Source organism: Platichthys flesus, chromosome 13 (genome assembly GCF_949316205.1).
Source record: "Platichthys flesus chromosome 13, fPlaFle2.1, whole genome shotgun sequence".
In the NCBI taxonomy this organism is placed as follows: Eukaryota; Metazoa; Chordata; class Actinopteri; order Pleuronectiformes; family Pleuronectidae; genus Platichthys; species Platichthys flesus.
Window position 1 is genome coordinate 1108617 of NC_084957.1, and position 14166 is coordinate 1122782.

General features: G+C 44.1%; 1 protein-coding gene across 16 annotated transcripts; it reads left to right on the forward strand.

The window, feature by feature from the left end:
• Positions 1–823: 823 nt before the first annotated feature.
• Positions 824–13669, forward strand: ddx3xa (DEAD-box helicase 3 X-linked a). 16 transcript variants are annotated; one of them, XM_062402199.1, is made up of 23 exons: positions 824–1113; positions 2066–2117; positions 2362–2409; positions 2976–3035; positions 3331–3423; positions 3521–3592; positions 4835–4918; positions 5229–5402; positions 5728–5878; positions 6113–6211; positions 6299–6398; positions 6491–6626; positions 6754–6848; positions 6929–7027; positions 7277–7437; positions 7543–7687; positions 7768–7912; positions 8200–8238; positions 9173–9354; positions 9621–9738; positions 9824–9977; positions 10145–10263; positions 10650–13669. In XM_062402199.1, exons 1-23 carry the CDS (start codon positions 1069–1071, stop codon positions 10745–10747), a joined length of 2469 nt encoding a protein of 822 aa, XP_062258183.1. In that variant the 5' UTR covers positions 824–1068; the 3' UTR covers positions 10748–13669. The 16 variants fall into 16 exon arrangements, with proteins under 16 accessions (XP_062258183.1, XP_062258185.1, XP_062258184.1 ...); XM_062402201.1 differs by having other exon boundaries at positions 5229–5336; XM_062402200.1 differs by having other exon boundaries at positions 2979–3035.
• Positions 13670–14166: the final 497 nt, after the last annotated feature.

A 14166-nucleotide genomic window follows, 5' to 3' on the forward strand; every position in this document is an offset into this window, starting at 1 on the left:
TCATTTTGTATCTGTACAATCATCTATTCCCGTGTTGTGGTAGTTTTGTTTTGCTTTGTAGTAATTTGTATGTATTTTGTAGCTTTGCATCTTTCTGTTGTTGTATTGGATCTAGTTTATCATGTCTATGTTAGTTCTGCATGTTTGAAACATGTGTTTCTTTGAGGTTATGTGAGTCTTGTATAAACGTTGAGCAGCTTTAAGGTCCCAGGTTCCGTTTTGGTCTCAGATCAGTTTCAGGTTCAGTTCTGGTGTCAGATCAGGTTCAGTTCTGGTCTCAGATCAGTTTCAGTTCTGGTCTCAGATCAGTTTAAGTTCTGGTCTCGGATCAGTTTCAGGTCCAGTTGTGGTGTCAGATCAGTTTCAGTTCTGGTCTCAGATCAGTTTCAGGTCCAGTTCTGGTCTTAGATGGGTTCAGTTCTGCTCTCAGTTCAGTTTAAGTTCTGGTCTCAGATAAGTTCAGCTCTGGTCTCAGATCAGTTTCAGGTTTAGTTCTGGTCTCAAATCGTTTCAGCTCTGGTCTCAGATCAGTATCAGGTCCGGTTCCGGTCTGAGATCAGTTTCAGATCAAATTCAGGTCCGGTTGTGGTCTCAGATCAGTTTAAGTTCTGGTCTCGGATCAGTTTCAGGTCCAGTTGTGGTGTCAGATCAGTTTCAGTCCTGGTCTCAGATCAGCTTCAGTTTAAGTTCTGGTCTCAGATCAGTTTCAGGCCCAGACACGTTGATCATCTTCGTGTGCGTCACTCAGCTCCAGAGGAGCAGTGAACTATCGCGATGCTTGCCTCGCGGGCTGACGTCACGCGGCTGATATCTCGCGCTACCTGGACTCCGGGTCTCATTCCTCCTCGGTCCATTCAGCGGAACGTGTCTCTGCGCAGCGCCCTCACGGAACCACATCCACAACCTCTACTTTTATTTATTTAAAGTCCCGCGAACAGCTCGTTTCTCCGCTAACTGCTCACTCCAGTTCTCACCGGGAAGAAGCAGCTCATTCCAGTCTGATCGGAGCCGGCGGCGCTAACAAAGAAAACCCTTTCTCCTCAGCGAAGCCCCATCCTCTCTTTAGTTATGAGTCATGTGGTCATTGATAATCCACACGGTCTAGATCAGCAGGTGAGTTTCCTCCGGTTCCTCCGTTTCTACCGGTTCACCCCGGTTCTCGCTCTTTACTGCGGCTTCCTGACGACGTTTCGACGCGCAGCGAGCCGCTAGCTGTGCTAAGCTAACGCTGCTAAAATGGAGTCGGCGGAGAGAAGGTTGTGATGGCGGAGCTAGCCGCCGCCGGAGAGACGAGCCTACGTCACGGACACTTGTTCCCTTTTATAACAACTAACCTTCACTCTGTGACGTAGTGACCGCTTAAGGTCGTGATGTCGTGTTTTAACTTACCGGAGCCGGACCGGGGCTAGCTAACCGCTCTTACCCGGCCGGCGTCCCGTGCTAGCCGGCTAGCATCGGGCCTGCTCAGCCTGAAACGTGGCGCAGGAAAAAATGTTGGCAGCGGATTTTAGCGACTAAACTTTACGTAAAGATAAAAGGTCCCGACACAAATACAAACATCAGCCATCTTGGTTCAGGTCGGTTGTCTAAAGGAATCCACGGTCGGTGGTTTCTTGTATAATCGCACTTTTTTTGTCTTTTTTTTAATTGGTCAGCGGTTTCCTGATTGTGTTGTGTGACGCGCACGCGACGGAGCTCCATTGTGCTGACTGTTTGAAACCAGCAGTGAGCCCGGTGCAGGTTGAACCCGGAGCGGCCTTGGATCAGGGGAATGTGCGTGGATCTGTCACCGGCTCCTGACCGAGCCGCTGACAAACCACGTCGTCTCAGAGAAACCAGGAAACTACCCGCTGTAGAATCTCAATCTAACACTGGAGCTTCTGATCGTTTGGAAGTAACTGTTTGGACCGAACCGCTGAAGCCTCTATTAGCATCAGAACAAGTTGTACAGCTTTGTGTCCACCATGACGATGCACCATGAAGTCATTTTCCTATTGATTGTTATATACATAGCATTTCATTTACAGCAGAGTAATTGTGTTTCTCAACCTTTTCCTCTTTGCAGCTCTCTGCCCTAGACTTGAACTCTGCTGACGGACAAGGCGGAGGAACTGGCCGTAAGTAAAACAGTAGATTTTATAAAACGTAAATACAATAAAGCAAATTAAACTATTTGTATCAATGCGTTGGTCATTAGTTGAGTTACAAATGTATAATTACAAGATGTTCAAATTAGAGTTGATTTGTCTATATAACGATTGGTCCGGTTGTAGGTTTTCAAACCTATATTTGGTAAACAGCACCTTCTGATATCTGGGTCTAGTTGAAGTTCACACCTGACCTGCTTTTCTTCTTCTCCAGGGCGTTACATTCCACCTCACCTGAGGAACAGAGAGGCTCCAAAAAACGGTGAGTTCAGTCAGAAGCCACCCATCCAGTCACAACCACACTGGATGGACTTGTGGTGCTCCATATGTAGAAAGCCCATCAGAGCATGGTAGGAGATGCTGCAAGATCTTTATCAGCCAAAACAAAGCGGCCACTTTTGTTGCACACCAGACAAATGTCAACTTGACTTTGAACCTGAGCCAAGAATCGGGACCAAACAGTTTCAAAATGTGATTTCTGATTCTGTGCATGGAGCCTTTTTATGGCACAGATGAAACCCTAACCCATAAGAGAAGAGAACAGGGAAAATTTCTAAATTGTAAAACCTGCAAGTAATCTGTTCCTGGTGAAAAGTCTCCCGTGTGAAAACCAGTGTTAGCTGTGAACTGCTCTGATAAAGGGAATATCAATATTCAATCTAAGACTTTATAAAGTCTTTAACTAGTTTCAGTTATTTGCTGAGCCTCTTAAAGGCTTTAAATGAAGACATGTTTTTGGCTGACATATTCAGTCCTCTAAAAATGTAATGGTACTGTGCCATTGCACTCTTGACCTTTTTCTCGTTTGACTGTTTTCTTATTCCACAGCAGGAAATGCGTATTCCGCAGGTATACAGTGCGGTTATTCAGTGGCACCAGTAAATCTCTGTAAGTCCCTTCTGTCTGCTTTTGCTGAGGGCAACTTGCATTTCCAGATGCATGAAATAGCTAATTTACACACCAGCTAAGCCAGTGTGAAGGGTTTGGTAGACCCCAGCACTTCACAGAACAAGATAATGATGGGCCTATGATTAATTGATTCGCTTTTCTCTGCTGGAATGCTTGCAGTCACAATGAACCATATCCTCTAGGTCGTAGGAGTTTATTCTCTTGCTGCACATACTAGATCATGGTTTTACCACTGTATACACAAGCCCATATTTCACCTGCCATGTTCCCCAAGTCTCTCCTAAGCAGTGCCCACAACCATGGCAGGCCGAGTGTCAGCAAAGGCAGAGCAATAACTTTACGTCAGGATGGGATGACTGTAAGATTGGTAACTACTAGTGTAAAGTAAAGCCCAACACTCATTCTGCATGAGCCAGAAATATTGGGTGAGTCTTTTTATAGCCTGCTTCCCTACTTTTGCTCAGGTTACCCAAGACTGGCCTCTCAAGAGCTTGCCTTTTACCATGCCTACAGTGGGGGCTGGCGAAACAGATGTGGTATACCTTAACCCCTACCTGCATGCCATCTACTCGCTCGCAGAGTTTCAGTGTAGTCAGCTGGACCCTTAGGGAGTAACCATGTGCCCTGCTTGTCATGGTCACAAAAAGCAGCAGAATTCTGGGCCTAACACTGCATTTGTCGAAGCTTGGCAGATGAAGTTGCTTATGATGCATGTCGGTGGTGTTGTTTGAAAGACTGTGTGGCAGTCTACTAATGAGACAACCAGGTCGCTGTTAACCTGTTTCCTCCTCTGCACCAACATTCTGATGCCTTTTTTAACACTTTGTAAGTCACAGTACAGAAATCTAGACGGCTGTTACTTTGCAGAGAAACTGAGCTTCATATTTCTGCTGACATTCATTCACTCTTCAATAACTCATCTCTTACTTCACATTGACCATGTAGCTTTATTTTTAAATAAACAAGTTGAACCTGAGTGTATACAGGCTTTTTAATAACTGGGGATTTATACCAGCTGGTGAGAGAAACCTGCTCAAACTCACACCTCCTTGGCACATGATTGAATTCTCCTCACCAGTAGCAACCGGCTTTTTCTCTGATGGGTATTTCAAATCAGGGTGATACTCCGTTTTCTTATTGTTGACATTTGCGACTTAAACTCACTGTTTTTAATGAATGATAGTGAATCTGAAAGTTTTCTGCCAAACAGATTGTTGAAGCCAACGTGTAGTGTTGGAACTTGTGACAGTGTTTTGAAATGTGGGGGACGCATTCTTCTTTCCCAAGAGACGTTGCAGCTGCTGCCTCAATTGTAGTTCATACTTTTAAGACCCAAAAAACCCGAATAGTCCATTAAACCAAAGTCTTTAAGTACATGTGAAACAAGTTAGTGGTTTCTAAACTAATGCCATTATATGCCACACGTGATGTTCCATTTCAACAGGACTTGGACACAAGACTCGTTTCTACAAGCCATGGCAACGTGTGGATGTGGCTACAGCACTTTGATCTGTGTGAAGCATGACAAGGCTTTTCCTTGTGCTTACCTGTAGGTGGCACCAAAATGAACAAACTTACTTGTTTGACGGGTGCAAGTTAAGATCCTGACCACAGATCTAGAACCAGCCTCCTTGGCTGACTCAAGCGTGAATAATCAGAAACCAGATCTGTGCGGCTGGCCTGCTTCTAGATGCTAACGTGTCTCAGTCTTTGCTACTTAGCGCTGCCGCTGTAAGGCGTGCTAACCGTCCAGTGTCCCATCTCCCCTCCCCCACCAGCCTCCTCAGTCTGCACTGGTAACAGTGTGACCACCGATGGGTATGATGACACAGCCAGTGTCCACAGCTGGGCTGATCGATGTGGTAAATGTCTCATACAGGAAGAGACGGGGCTCAGTAGGTCTTAGTTCAGTCTAGGGTGGTAAATTAATATTCTATTTAAAATAAATAGATAATGAATATCAAATCTCTTGCACAGGTAGAGGTTGAAGACATTTCACTCTTGTATTTGATGAAATACATTTGACTGTTGCAAACTTTCAGTCCAGGGTCTTGATATATATTAGGCTGAAAACAGGTTAGCACATAAAGACAATAGTTACAGTAACATTGTTCTTGCTGCTCTTGTTGAAGTTTATTCCTCACACGCTTCTCTGTCTCTTGTCTCATGAAGACTCACCTGGGTGGGACGGAGGACGTAGCAACGGATTTGTGAATGGTTTCCACGACAATCGCACTAATGGGGGATTTGGAGGTCGCGGACCCCCTCGCATTGATAGAGGTGGGCGCGGTGCCTACCGTGGTAACAGGGGTGGAGGCTCCTTTAATCAACCACTGCAAAATGCAGGTGGGGTAAACCTGTCATGCTTTAATATGTCTGACTTGAGCTGTAGCGTGGTGACAGTGTAGCCTTAGATGGGAACCTTGCCCTCCCCCACCCTTGTTTTTACAGTATAACGTAAGAGCTGTTCATATAAATATTACAGACTTTCAGAAAATTTGAAATCAGATTAAAGCCTTGATGGTCTTTGAACGACTCTTGGCAATTTTGCTTTAAAGAGAATCCAGAAATCTCCACTTAGGTAAGAAAGTGACATGGTCTGACGATCAACAGTGAATTTAAACAGGGAAAACCTAGTTGAAGCTAACTGGTGCGTTTCCCTGCGTCACAGGAGTTGGTGGTTTTGAAAACAAAGACAGCAACTGGCAAGGAGCTCCCAGGGACGCTGCCTACAACAGCTTTGGGGGACGAACTGACAGCAGATCCAAGTCAACCTTCTTCAATGAGCGTGGAGGAGGAGGCGGCGGCGGCTCCAGGGGAAGGTGTGTTTCAGTTTGTCTTGGTTTGAAATCACACTGGACTATATACTGTTATAATTTGTATAAAGATGAGTATTTCCATTACTGTAAATAAACAAACTGTCAATAAATCAACTAATATTTTAAGTTGCCTCACGACAAACTGAACAGTAATATTCTTGACAAAAGCTAAGCTGTAGCTTGTTACTTTGTACACACTGATAACTATGGTGCCTCATATCTAATGTGATTGTGTAGATATGATCGCGGAGGCTTCTCAAGTGGAGGAAACAACCGCTGGGAGGATTCCAGTGAGGACTGGTCCAAGCCCACTCCTCCTAATGAGCGCCTGGAAGCGTAAGAACCACTCGGCTCATAAATAAATAAAAACCATCCACCTATCGTCTGCATTCGTCCTGAACTAATCAAACATTTTAATTCTAGGGAGCTTTTTTCTACAAGCAACACTGGGATAAACTTTGAGAAATATGATGATATCCCTGTGGAGGCCACCGGGTCCAACTCCCCGCCTCATATTGATAGTGTAAGTCTGTTCATCGCTTGTTTACCGTCTGACCAAACTTAATTCATTTGAAACAATTTTCACTTCTTGACTGGTCTGTGTTTCTTCTGTAGTTCCATGATGTGGAATTGGGGGAGATTATCATGGCGAACATCAACCTGAGTCGCTACACTCGTCCCACCCCCGTTCAGAAATATGCTATCCCCATCATCAAGTCCAAAAGAGACCTGATGGCCTGCGCCCAGACTGGTGTGTATTTCTGTATTCTTTGAATCTTTGCTCATTGTGTTTCCTGTATTAATTTATCCGGACAGGGGAAGCAAAAGGTCAGTGTACTTTTAGATTGATGGTTTACCTGATCCCTGCTATGTTTCAGGCTCTGGCAAGACTGCAGCCTTCCTGCTGCCCGTGCTGAGTCAGATCTTCACCGAAGGACCAGGAGATGCTCTGCAGGCCTCCAAGAATGGACAGGTACTGAGCAAAGAGAATAATGAACACATCCTGCTCTACCCTTTTTTGCTTCTTGTTACGATTATTTATTTTATCCTCAGGACAACGGAAGGTACAGCCGTCGTAAACAGTACCCGCTTGCCCTGGTCCTGGCTCCGACCAGAGAGCTGGCCCTGCAGATCTATGACGAGGCGAGGAAGGTGAGTCTCACTCTGCAGGAACACAGTCTAACTCGCAATGGTTAATTGACTTGGCACCAGAGAATAAAGAATAGGGATCTTTGATGCTAACCTAGCGTTACTGTATCTCCTCGTTTACTGCAGAGCACTCACCAATTTAAAACGTATATCACAAACTTGAATTTAGTTTGAAGGAGCCAATACACCATAGAATGGACGACATTAAATAAATGGACATCTTGAAGCTTAATTGTTCTTCCCACTCTGTAGGTTGCCTATCGCTCTCGTGTGCGTCCCTGCGTAGTTTATGGTGGAGCTGACATCGGTGGACAGATCAGGGAACTGGAGAGAGGCTGTCACCTTCTCGTGGCCACACCTGGACGTCTGGTCGATATGATGGAGAGGGGCAAGATCGGTCTGGACTACTGCAAGTAAGTATAACACCAGGCTATATGAAAAGGATCCAACTGAAACCACCCGACTTGATTAAATCTGGTAATTGATTAAATGTTTAACTAAGCTGAGTGTCTGTGCAGCTACCTGATCCTGGACGAGGCTGACCGCATGTTGGACATGGGTTTCGAGCCACAGATCAGACGTATTGTGGAACAGGATACGATGCCACCTAAAGGCATTCGTCAGACCATGATGTTCAGTGCCACCTTCCCTAAGGAGATCCAGGTACTCACTCAAGTCTACAGAATCTTGTTTATCGTCATAAATATCTGTATACTATATATCTGACTTGTTTGCTTGTGTAGATTCTGGCTCGTGATTTCCTGGAGGACTACATTTTCCTGGCGGTGGGTCGCGTGGGTTCGACTTCAGAAAACATCACCCAGAAAGTGGTTTGGGTGGAAGAAACGGACAAGAGGTCCTTCCTCTTGGATCTGCTCAACGCCACAGGTGAGAAGAGAAAACACATCCAGTGTTTTCTGCCCTGGAACGTCACATTAGACTCTAACAACCTTCCTGTGTTTGTCAGTCTGCACCATATCGAGCTAATATTGTTAATCTCTAGTTAATGCTGTTGATTCTAGTAAAGACAAAATATCAAAACCCAGTATATTAAGCTGGGTGAGCAGGTAGTGAACCATATGTCATGCTTGATGTGGTTTGCTTCTCATGATGATCTAAAGCTGTGTATGTACTTAGAAGCCTCGTGTTTACTCGCCGGTTTGGTTTTATCTTAGTTATGCCCAGTGACGAGGTCGAGACCCCAGACAAACCAGGTAAGTGTGAACGTACTATAACTCAACTCTGACCCACAAGCCAGAAAAACTCACATCCCACTGCCCATTCTGTCCCCTCTGTCCCCTGCTGGACATGTTTTTTCATGTTTTATTTTGAATCTTTATTCATTTCTAAAAAGAACTAGTAGGATTGATGATGGCCTTAACCTTGCATAGTGTCCACTGACCTCGGAACTGAAAAGGAAGTCTGCTTGTAGGGTCACGTGGCTCACCATGACCATGTGGTGGTGGTGAAAGCTCGGTTTCCATGAGTCATCGTCTGATTTAAAGGCCCCGACAGTTTCTGTAGATCGGTTCAGATCAAACAAACATGAGTGAACATATTTCACTTATCTTAAGGATATGATGTTGGTCAGTACCTAACTCATTAGATTTTGGTCATTTAACATTTGTGACATTAGATGATTTTCATCTGAAACGTGCTCTGATTCTTATTTAGACATTTTATTGATCCTGTTAATTTTTACGTTTGATAATTTTTTTTGTAAAATTAACTTTTCTCTACAAAAATTAAATGCTGTGCTTCTTGTGCTTGTGCATTATTGTATGTTTTAGTCCTGTTTCTTAAACTACTCAACCTCAAAAGAAAAGCCACTACACAAAGGCAACTAATTCAGCCTTATTAAAGCACATACTGGGCTGTAGTGGGATTCAAGTTGTGAACCTGAGGATCCGAATCTTGGGTGATCAAGTTCATGGTTGAGCTTTTTATTCAGCCCTTTTTAAGTTTTCATTCGTTTGATTTACTTAATGATCTTGGATTTTCAGACCTTTCCAGTCAGTTTTGTTTTCCCATCGTAGTTCAGATATGCATCTACACCCTTGTTCCTTCTCATGGATTCTCCCTGTTTCCTGCCCTTCAGTTCTGCTCCGGTCTCTTGGTTCTCATTCTCTTTATTCTCTGAACAAACAGCAAAAGCGGCATTGACTCTGGTGTTCGTGGAAACCAAGAAGGGAGCCGATGCCTTGGAGGACTTCCTGTACCACGAAGGTTACTCCTGCACCAGCATCCACGGGGATCGATCCCAGAGAGACAGAGAAGAGGCCCTGAATCAGTTCCGATCTGGACGCTGCCCCATCTTAGTGGCTACAGCTGTGAGTTATAACTATTTCTGTAAAACTCTGTTTTGAGGTCGTACAATTAAATCTCCATTTTCTTTCAACTAAAGTTTGAAAGTGCTGCATAGTTTTTTTTCTCTCTTATAAATATACTTTTTCATTTGATTGGTTTCATCAGAAATTTACAAAATTTGAAACGTTATCATTTACTCAAGTTCCATTATTGACTATTGGACATCAAAAGAAACTTGGACTTTATGTTTCTCTAATTTGATTCTCACATTTAAAATCTTGTTTTCCAGGTGGCTGCTCGAGGTCTGGACATCTCCAATGTGAAGCATGTCATTAACTTTGATTTGCCCAGTGACATTGAGGAGTACGTTCACCGTATCGGCCGTACGGGACGTGTGGGCAACCTTGGTAAGACACTTGAATTTGTGTTTTTCTGATGCTGTTATGAACTTGAATCTCAGCGGCTGAAAATAATCCATCTTGCTTTGTGCAGGTCTGGCCACGTCGTTCTTTAACGACAAAAACAGCAACATAACCAAAGACTTGCTGGACATCTTGGTGGAGGCCAAGCAGGAGGTTCCCCCCTGGCTTGAGAGTCTCGCCTACGAGCACCAGCACAAGAGCACCGGCCGTGGACGCTCCAAGAGGTAACGCTCACTCAGAGCAACTACTATGGTTTCAGAACATCGATAGAACCTCGTCAGGTGCAAGTCTGAGGCCACGCAGGCTCCACCTGTCTTTAATTCACAAAGTTAGTAGAACTTGTATCTTGTGACATTCTCGACCATAACGTTAACAAACTGATGTTGTTCAGGTTCTCAGGCGGTTTCGGAGCTAGAGATTACCGTCAGACGCCCGGTGGCGCTGCCAGCTTCACCAGCAGCCGTGGAGGCGGGAGGAACCCCGGAGGAAGCCGCGGCGGCTTTGGCGGAGGTAAGAAAAAATCAGTTTCACATTAGTCAAGTGAAAAGCATCAAATCAAGAGTAGAACTGTTCAGTGCTTCGTTCTGAAACATCACAGCAACGACAAAGTTGCCAATGATTTTTAAAATAGCTTTACTCAACAGTGTCATTACAAGTGTATTAAATGACTTTGTGAAGAAGCTTGTGGTTGTGATGATCCGTCTCAAAAGTGTTAGTTGAGTGATTGGACCAAAGCTGAGCAACAGACTTGTATGAAGTATTCATGATCATGTTGCTCTGTGTTCTTCACATGTGAGAACACACTCATGTCTTGTCTGGCGCCGCAGTTGGCCAAATTACCAGCAGCTATTTAAAGTTGTTTTCCAGGAGTCTGACCTTTGACCTCGTCCTCCCAGGTGGCTTCGGCGGTGGCGGCGGTGGATTCTACGGCAACGACAGCTACGGAGGAAACTACAGCAGCTCTGGCAGCAGCGTGGACTGGTGGGGCAACTAGTCGCCTGCGGAGAAGGTGGCCATGCCAACCAAACCCAATGGAAACCACATGTTAACTCAAGCCAGACCATAACAACCCTCCCTGTGTAGCTTCACTGACACACAGTACATTACCAACCCTGGTTCTCTGCCATTCGCTTCTCTCAAAAAGGAAGTGCAGCACGCCGCGAAGGAAAGTCACCAGCACGGCACCGCACCGAGCCGCTGGGCGAGCGCACCTCAGAGTGAGCATGGATGCTGACATGCATCGTCCGACAGCAACCTCGGACTTTCATTGTTCAAAGTATTTTTGTTCTTTTTGTGGGGGGGAGAAAAACTTGATTGAATAACCTGAGGATCATTTGTATGTTAATGTACTGTGCCTTTTGAATTTAAACAGGAAATCTATGTTTTCATTTCACCAGATGAACATGGCCAAGAGCTCTAAATTTGTTTTTACTGTTTAGTTTGGTGAAAAATATTAGAAAGGTAAAAATAGCTTGGACTTAATCAAACCTTGGCAAATACTGGGGCAATGTTGTTCCCGGGAATAATGATTCCATTTGAATTTCAAATTTATTGCAGGAACATCACGCAGCCTTTTCTATAGTCAAACAGCTACTGGAGCCATTACTATTGATCCAAACTGGGCCACTCTGTGAAGCAGCCGCATTTTAATCCTAAGGGACAAAGTTACATTTCCTTTCTTTTTTTGCTCACTCTATCCTGGACAGGCTCCTTCTTACGGATATGGTAGACGTTGAAATATCATTCCTATCGTAATCTTAAGAAACACAGACGTCATTAAGCTCAGTGCCAACGATCGCTGAGGTTCAACATTAATCGATGCTGGAACTTGTTACTCCACGTTTTTCAATTGACTTGACAGTGTTATGGCAGCTAGTATGTTATCAAGTGCTAGCTACGTTAAGTGGGCGGTGTTTTTGTTTGTTTTTACTTGCGACATTTGGTGCAGGTGTGTGCAAATTCGACAACTTTTTTTTTTAATGTTTCTCTACAATATGTATCAAAACAAAAAATGCCTGCCATCTTGAAAGTGAAGTTCAAAATGGCTGCATAATGGACCACAGCATCGGGGGGCTCGGCGTGGTGTTAGTGTTTACTGACCCGACCGGCGGCCGCGAGGCCCAGATGGTATTCTACGCTTGCAAGTGTTTTGTTTTTTGGTCAAGGAGGAAGGACACGTGAACTGAGTCGCAGGCTTAACTTAATTACAAACGTTTTCTCTTTTCAAGCTGCGTTGGAGGCATGGTTCATCTTTAAGAGACAGGCATTGAATGATCACTGAGGTTTATCAATTTAACAGCGAGGAACGAAGCGGGCAGAGCAGCGCTCCGACCACTGGGGGTAGGGGAACCGGGCGGGGGGGGGGGGGGGTTAGGCGTTTTTGGGGGGCGCCGTTTTTGGTGCACCGCCGTTGACCGTGGCTTTGGTTTTCATCGCTGCGTGGTGTAACTGTGGAGGTGGCCAAAGACGCAGCGTCCACTTCCTGTGTGGAGCATTAACGTACTGTCAGGTCCTCTAGGAGTTCATCTGCTCAGACGTGGATAAAAATAAATGTGTGGCTCCTCGGAGCCGGAGCAGGCTTTCCTCTCGCAGAGGAGCAGCCATCGAGAGGAGGTGACGGAGCGTTTCACTTTAAACGCTCCCTATTTTCTCATGGGTGTGTTGTGCCTTGAACATTTTTATTTTTGAAGAAATTGAACTAAAAGCTGATGCACTGACAGTGTTGAGAACTTGAGATTGAATGGTGCTACTTGATTTAGGTGTGTAGGCCCTTGTGCGTCGTGTCCATCAAGTTTTACAGAAGTTCTTTTATTGCACATCTAGAGTTTTATATAGATGTCTTGACTATGTGTCCTTAAGCTTCCAAATATTGTGTGTGAGGAGATTGTGAAAACGCAGCTTGTTTACAAAGGGGAAGGGTTCTCAACGTTAAAACCAGGATTTATTTGGGACCAGGGGATTTAGCAGTCGGGGGGGGAATTTAGCCATTTGCACAGATTTCTAGATTCTACTTTTGCTGCTAGTTTTGTGTAATTTATTAAGCATTTTTGACAAATATTTATTTTTGTAAGCCTCAAAGTGATTCTTTGAAAGTTTCAGAAACTTGACCAAAAGACAGTACAAAAACACTGGCACTTGAATGTTGAATGTCACCTGTATGCGTGAAATTTATATATTTCGGGGTAGTGTGAGCTTTTTAATGTTTAAGATACATTGGACTCGGTAAATAATATCCACAGCTGTTTTCGGGGCCTTCTCGGGGGCCAGTCATCTCTATCCGATAATAACAATTGATCAACAAAATTTGAAATGGAATTGAACAAACATGCCAAGGTTTGGAATAAAGCTGTCAAGAGCAAATACATTTCCTACAAAATATAAATGCAGAAGTGTTCAGATTCTCCAATTGTGTGCATTATTGATTTTTTTACTCTAATTTGACCTGATTACTTTTCTCCAGTGAATGTCTGGCACATGGCAATCCTTAAAGAAACAAACATGTGGTTTATTCTCATTGTTGTATTTGCATATATGACGTCTCTGGCGTTCCCTCGGCACGTGGAGCAGGTCTGCAGCGTGGATCTGAACGGGAGGTTCAGAACCCGAGACCTGGTCCACGTTCCTGTGAGAACCCCAGAGCTCTTTAGATGTAGACTTTGCTTTCTGTATTAGCTTCTAGGCTCCTGCACTGCATGGGAAAATACTCAGCTGTGCACTTGTATGATTTTACCCAAATAAAATGTTTGAATGCAAAAGTATCTGGAAAAATCAAGCATGTTTCCTGAAGACCTGTTTTCCTGTAGTTGTGCAGAGGCGACCTGCAGCGAGCGGCTCAGGGCGGCAGAACTCAATTTGATAGAACGGACGAGCTCAGATTCTTTTTGACAAAAATATAAAAGATTTCATTTGTCAACTCTTCTGTGTCGGGTGTGTTATTTTCCTGCCGACTTGTGTTAAAAACCAGAGTTTCTAATCAACATCTGAGAAGTTAGAAAAAAACATCTTATTTTCTTGCTAAGTTCACGAAGCGAAAATGTTTTCAAGAGGGAGAAATAAATCTTATGAAGTTATTAAAATGGAATATATTCAAATCAATAAATGGTCGAAGAAAATATAACTTTCTTCTGATTTAATTCAAATTTGTGTAAAAGATCAAAACATTAAATACACTTTTATATAAGATTATTAAAGCCACTTGACAACGTGGCACCTAAACGTGAAGCTCGTAATCGCCCCCTGGTGGCAGGCTGCTGTCAGCCCCCCCTCCTCCATGTTAGCAGATGGTACAGACGCGTGTCTGTCGATCCAGGTCGTTCTTATCTCTGTTCGAATGTTCATGTTACTGATCCATTTGGTTCATATTAGTTATTTGATATAAAAGCAGTCTGACTCCTGATTGGTCGAGTACAGGAC

Bases quoted from the DNA above. Each gene is read 5' to 3' on its own strand.
- ddx3xa (XM_062402199.1), top strand. From the start codon at position 1,069: ATGAGTCATGTGGTCATTGATAATCCACACGGTCTAGATCAGCAG. The intron at 2,410-2,975 runs GTGAGTTCAGTC...CTTATTCCACAG, and splicing joins CAGAGAGGCTCCAAAAAACG to CAGGAAATGCGTATTCCGCA. The intron at 3,424-3,520 runs GTAACTACTAGT...ACTTTTGCTCAG, and splicing joins ATGGGATGACTGTAAGATTG to GTTACCCAAGACTGGCCTCT.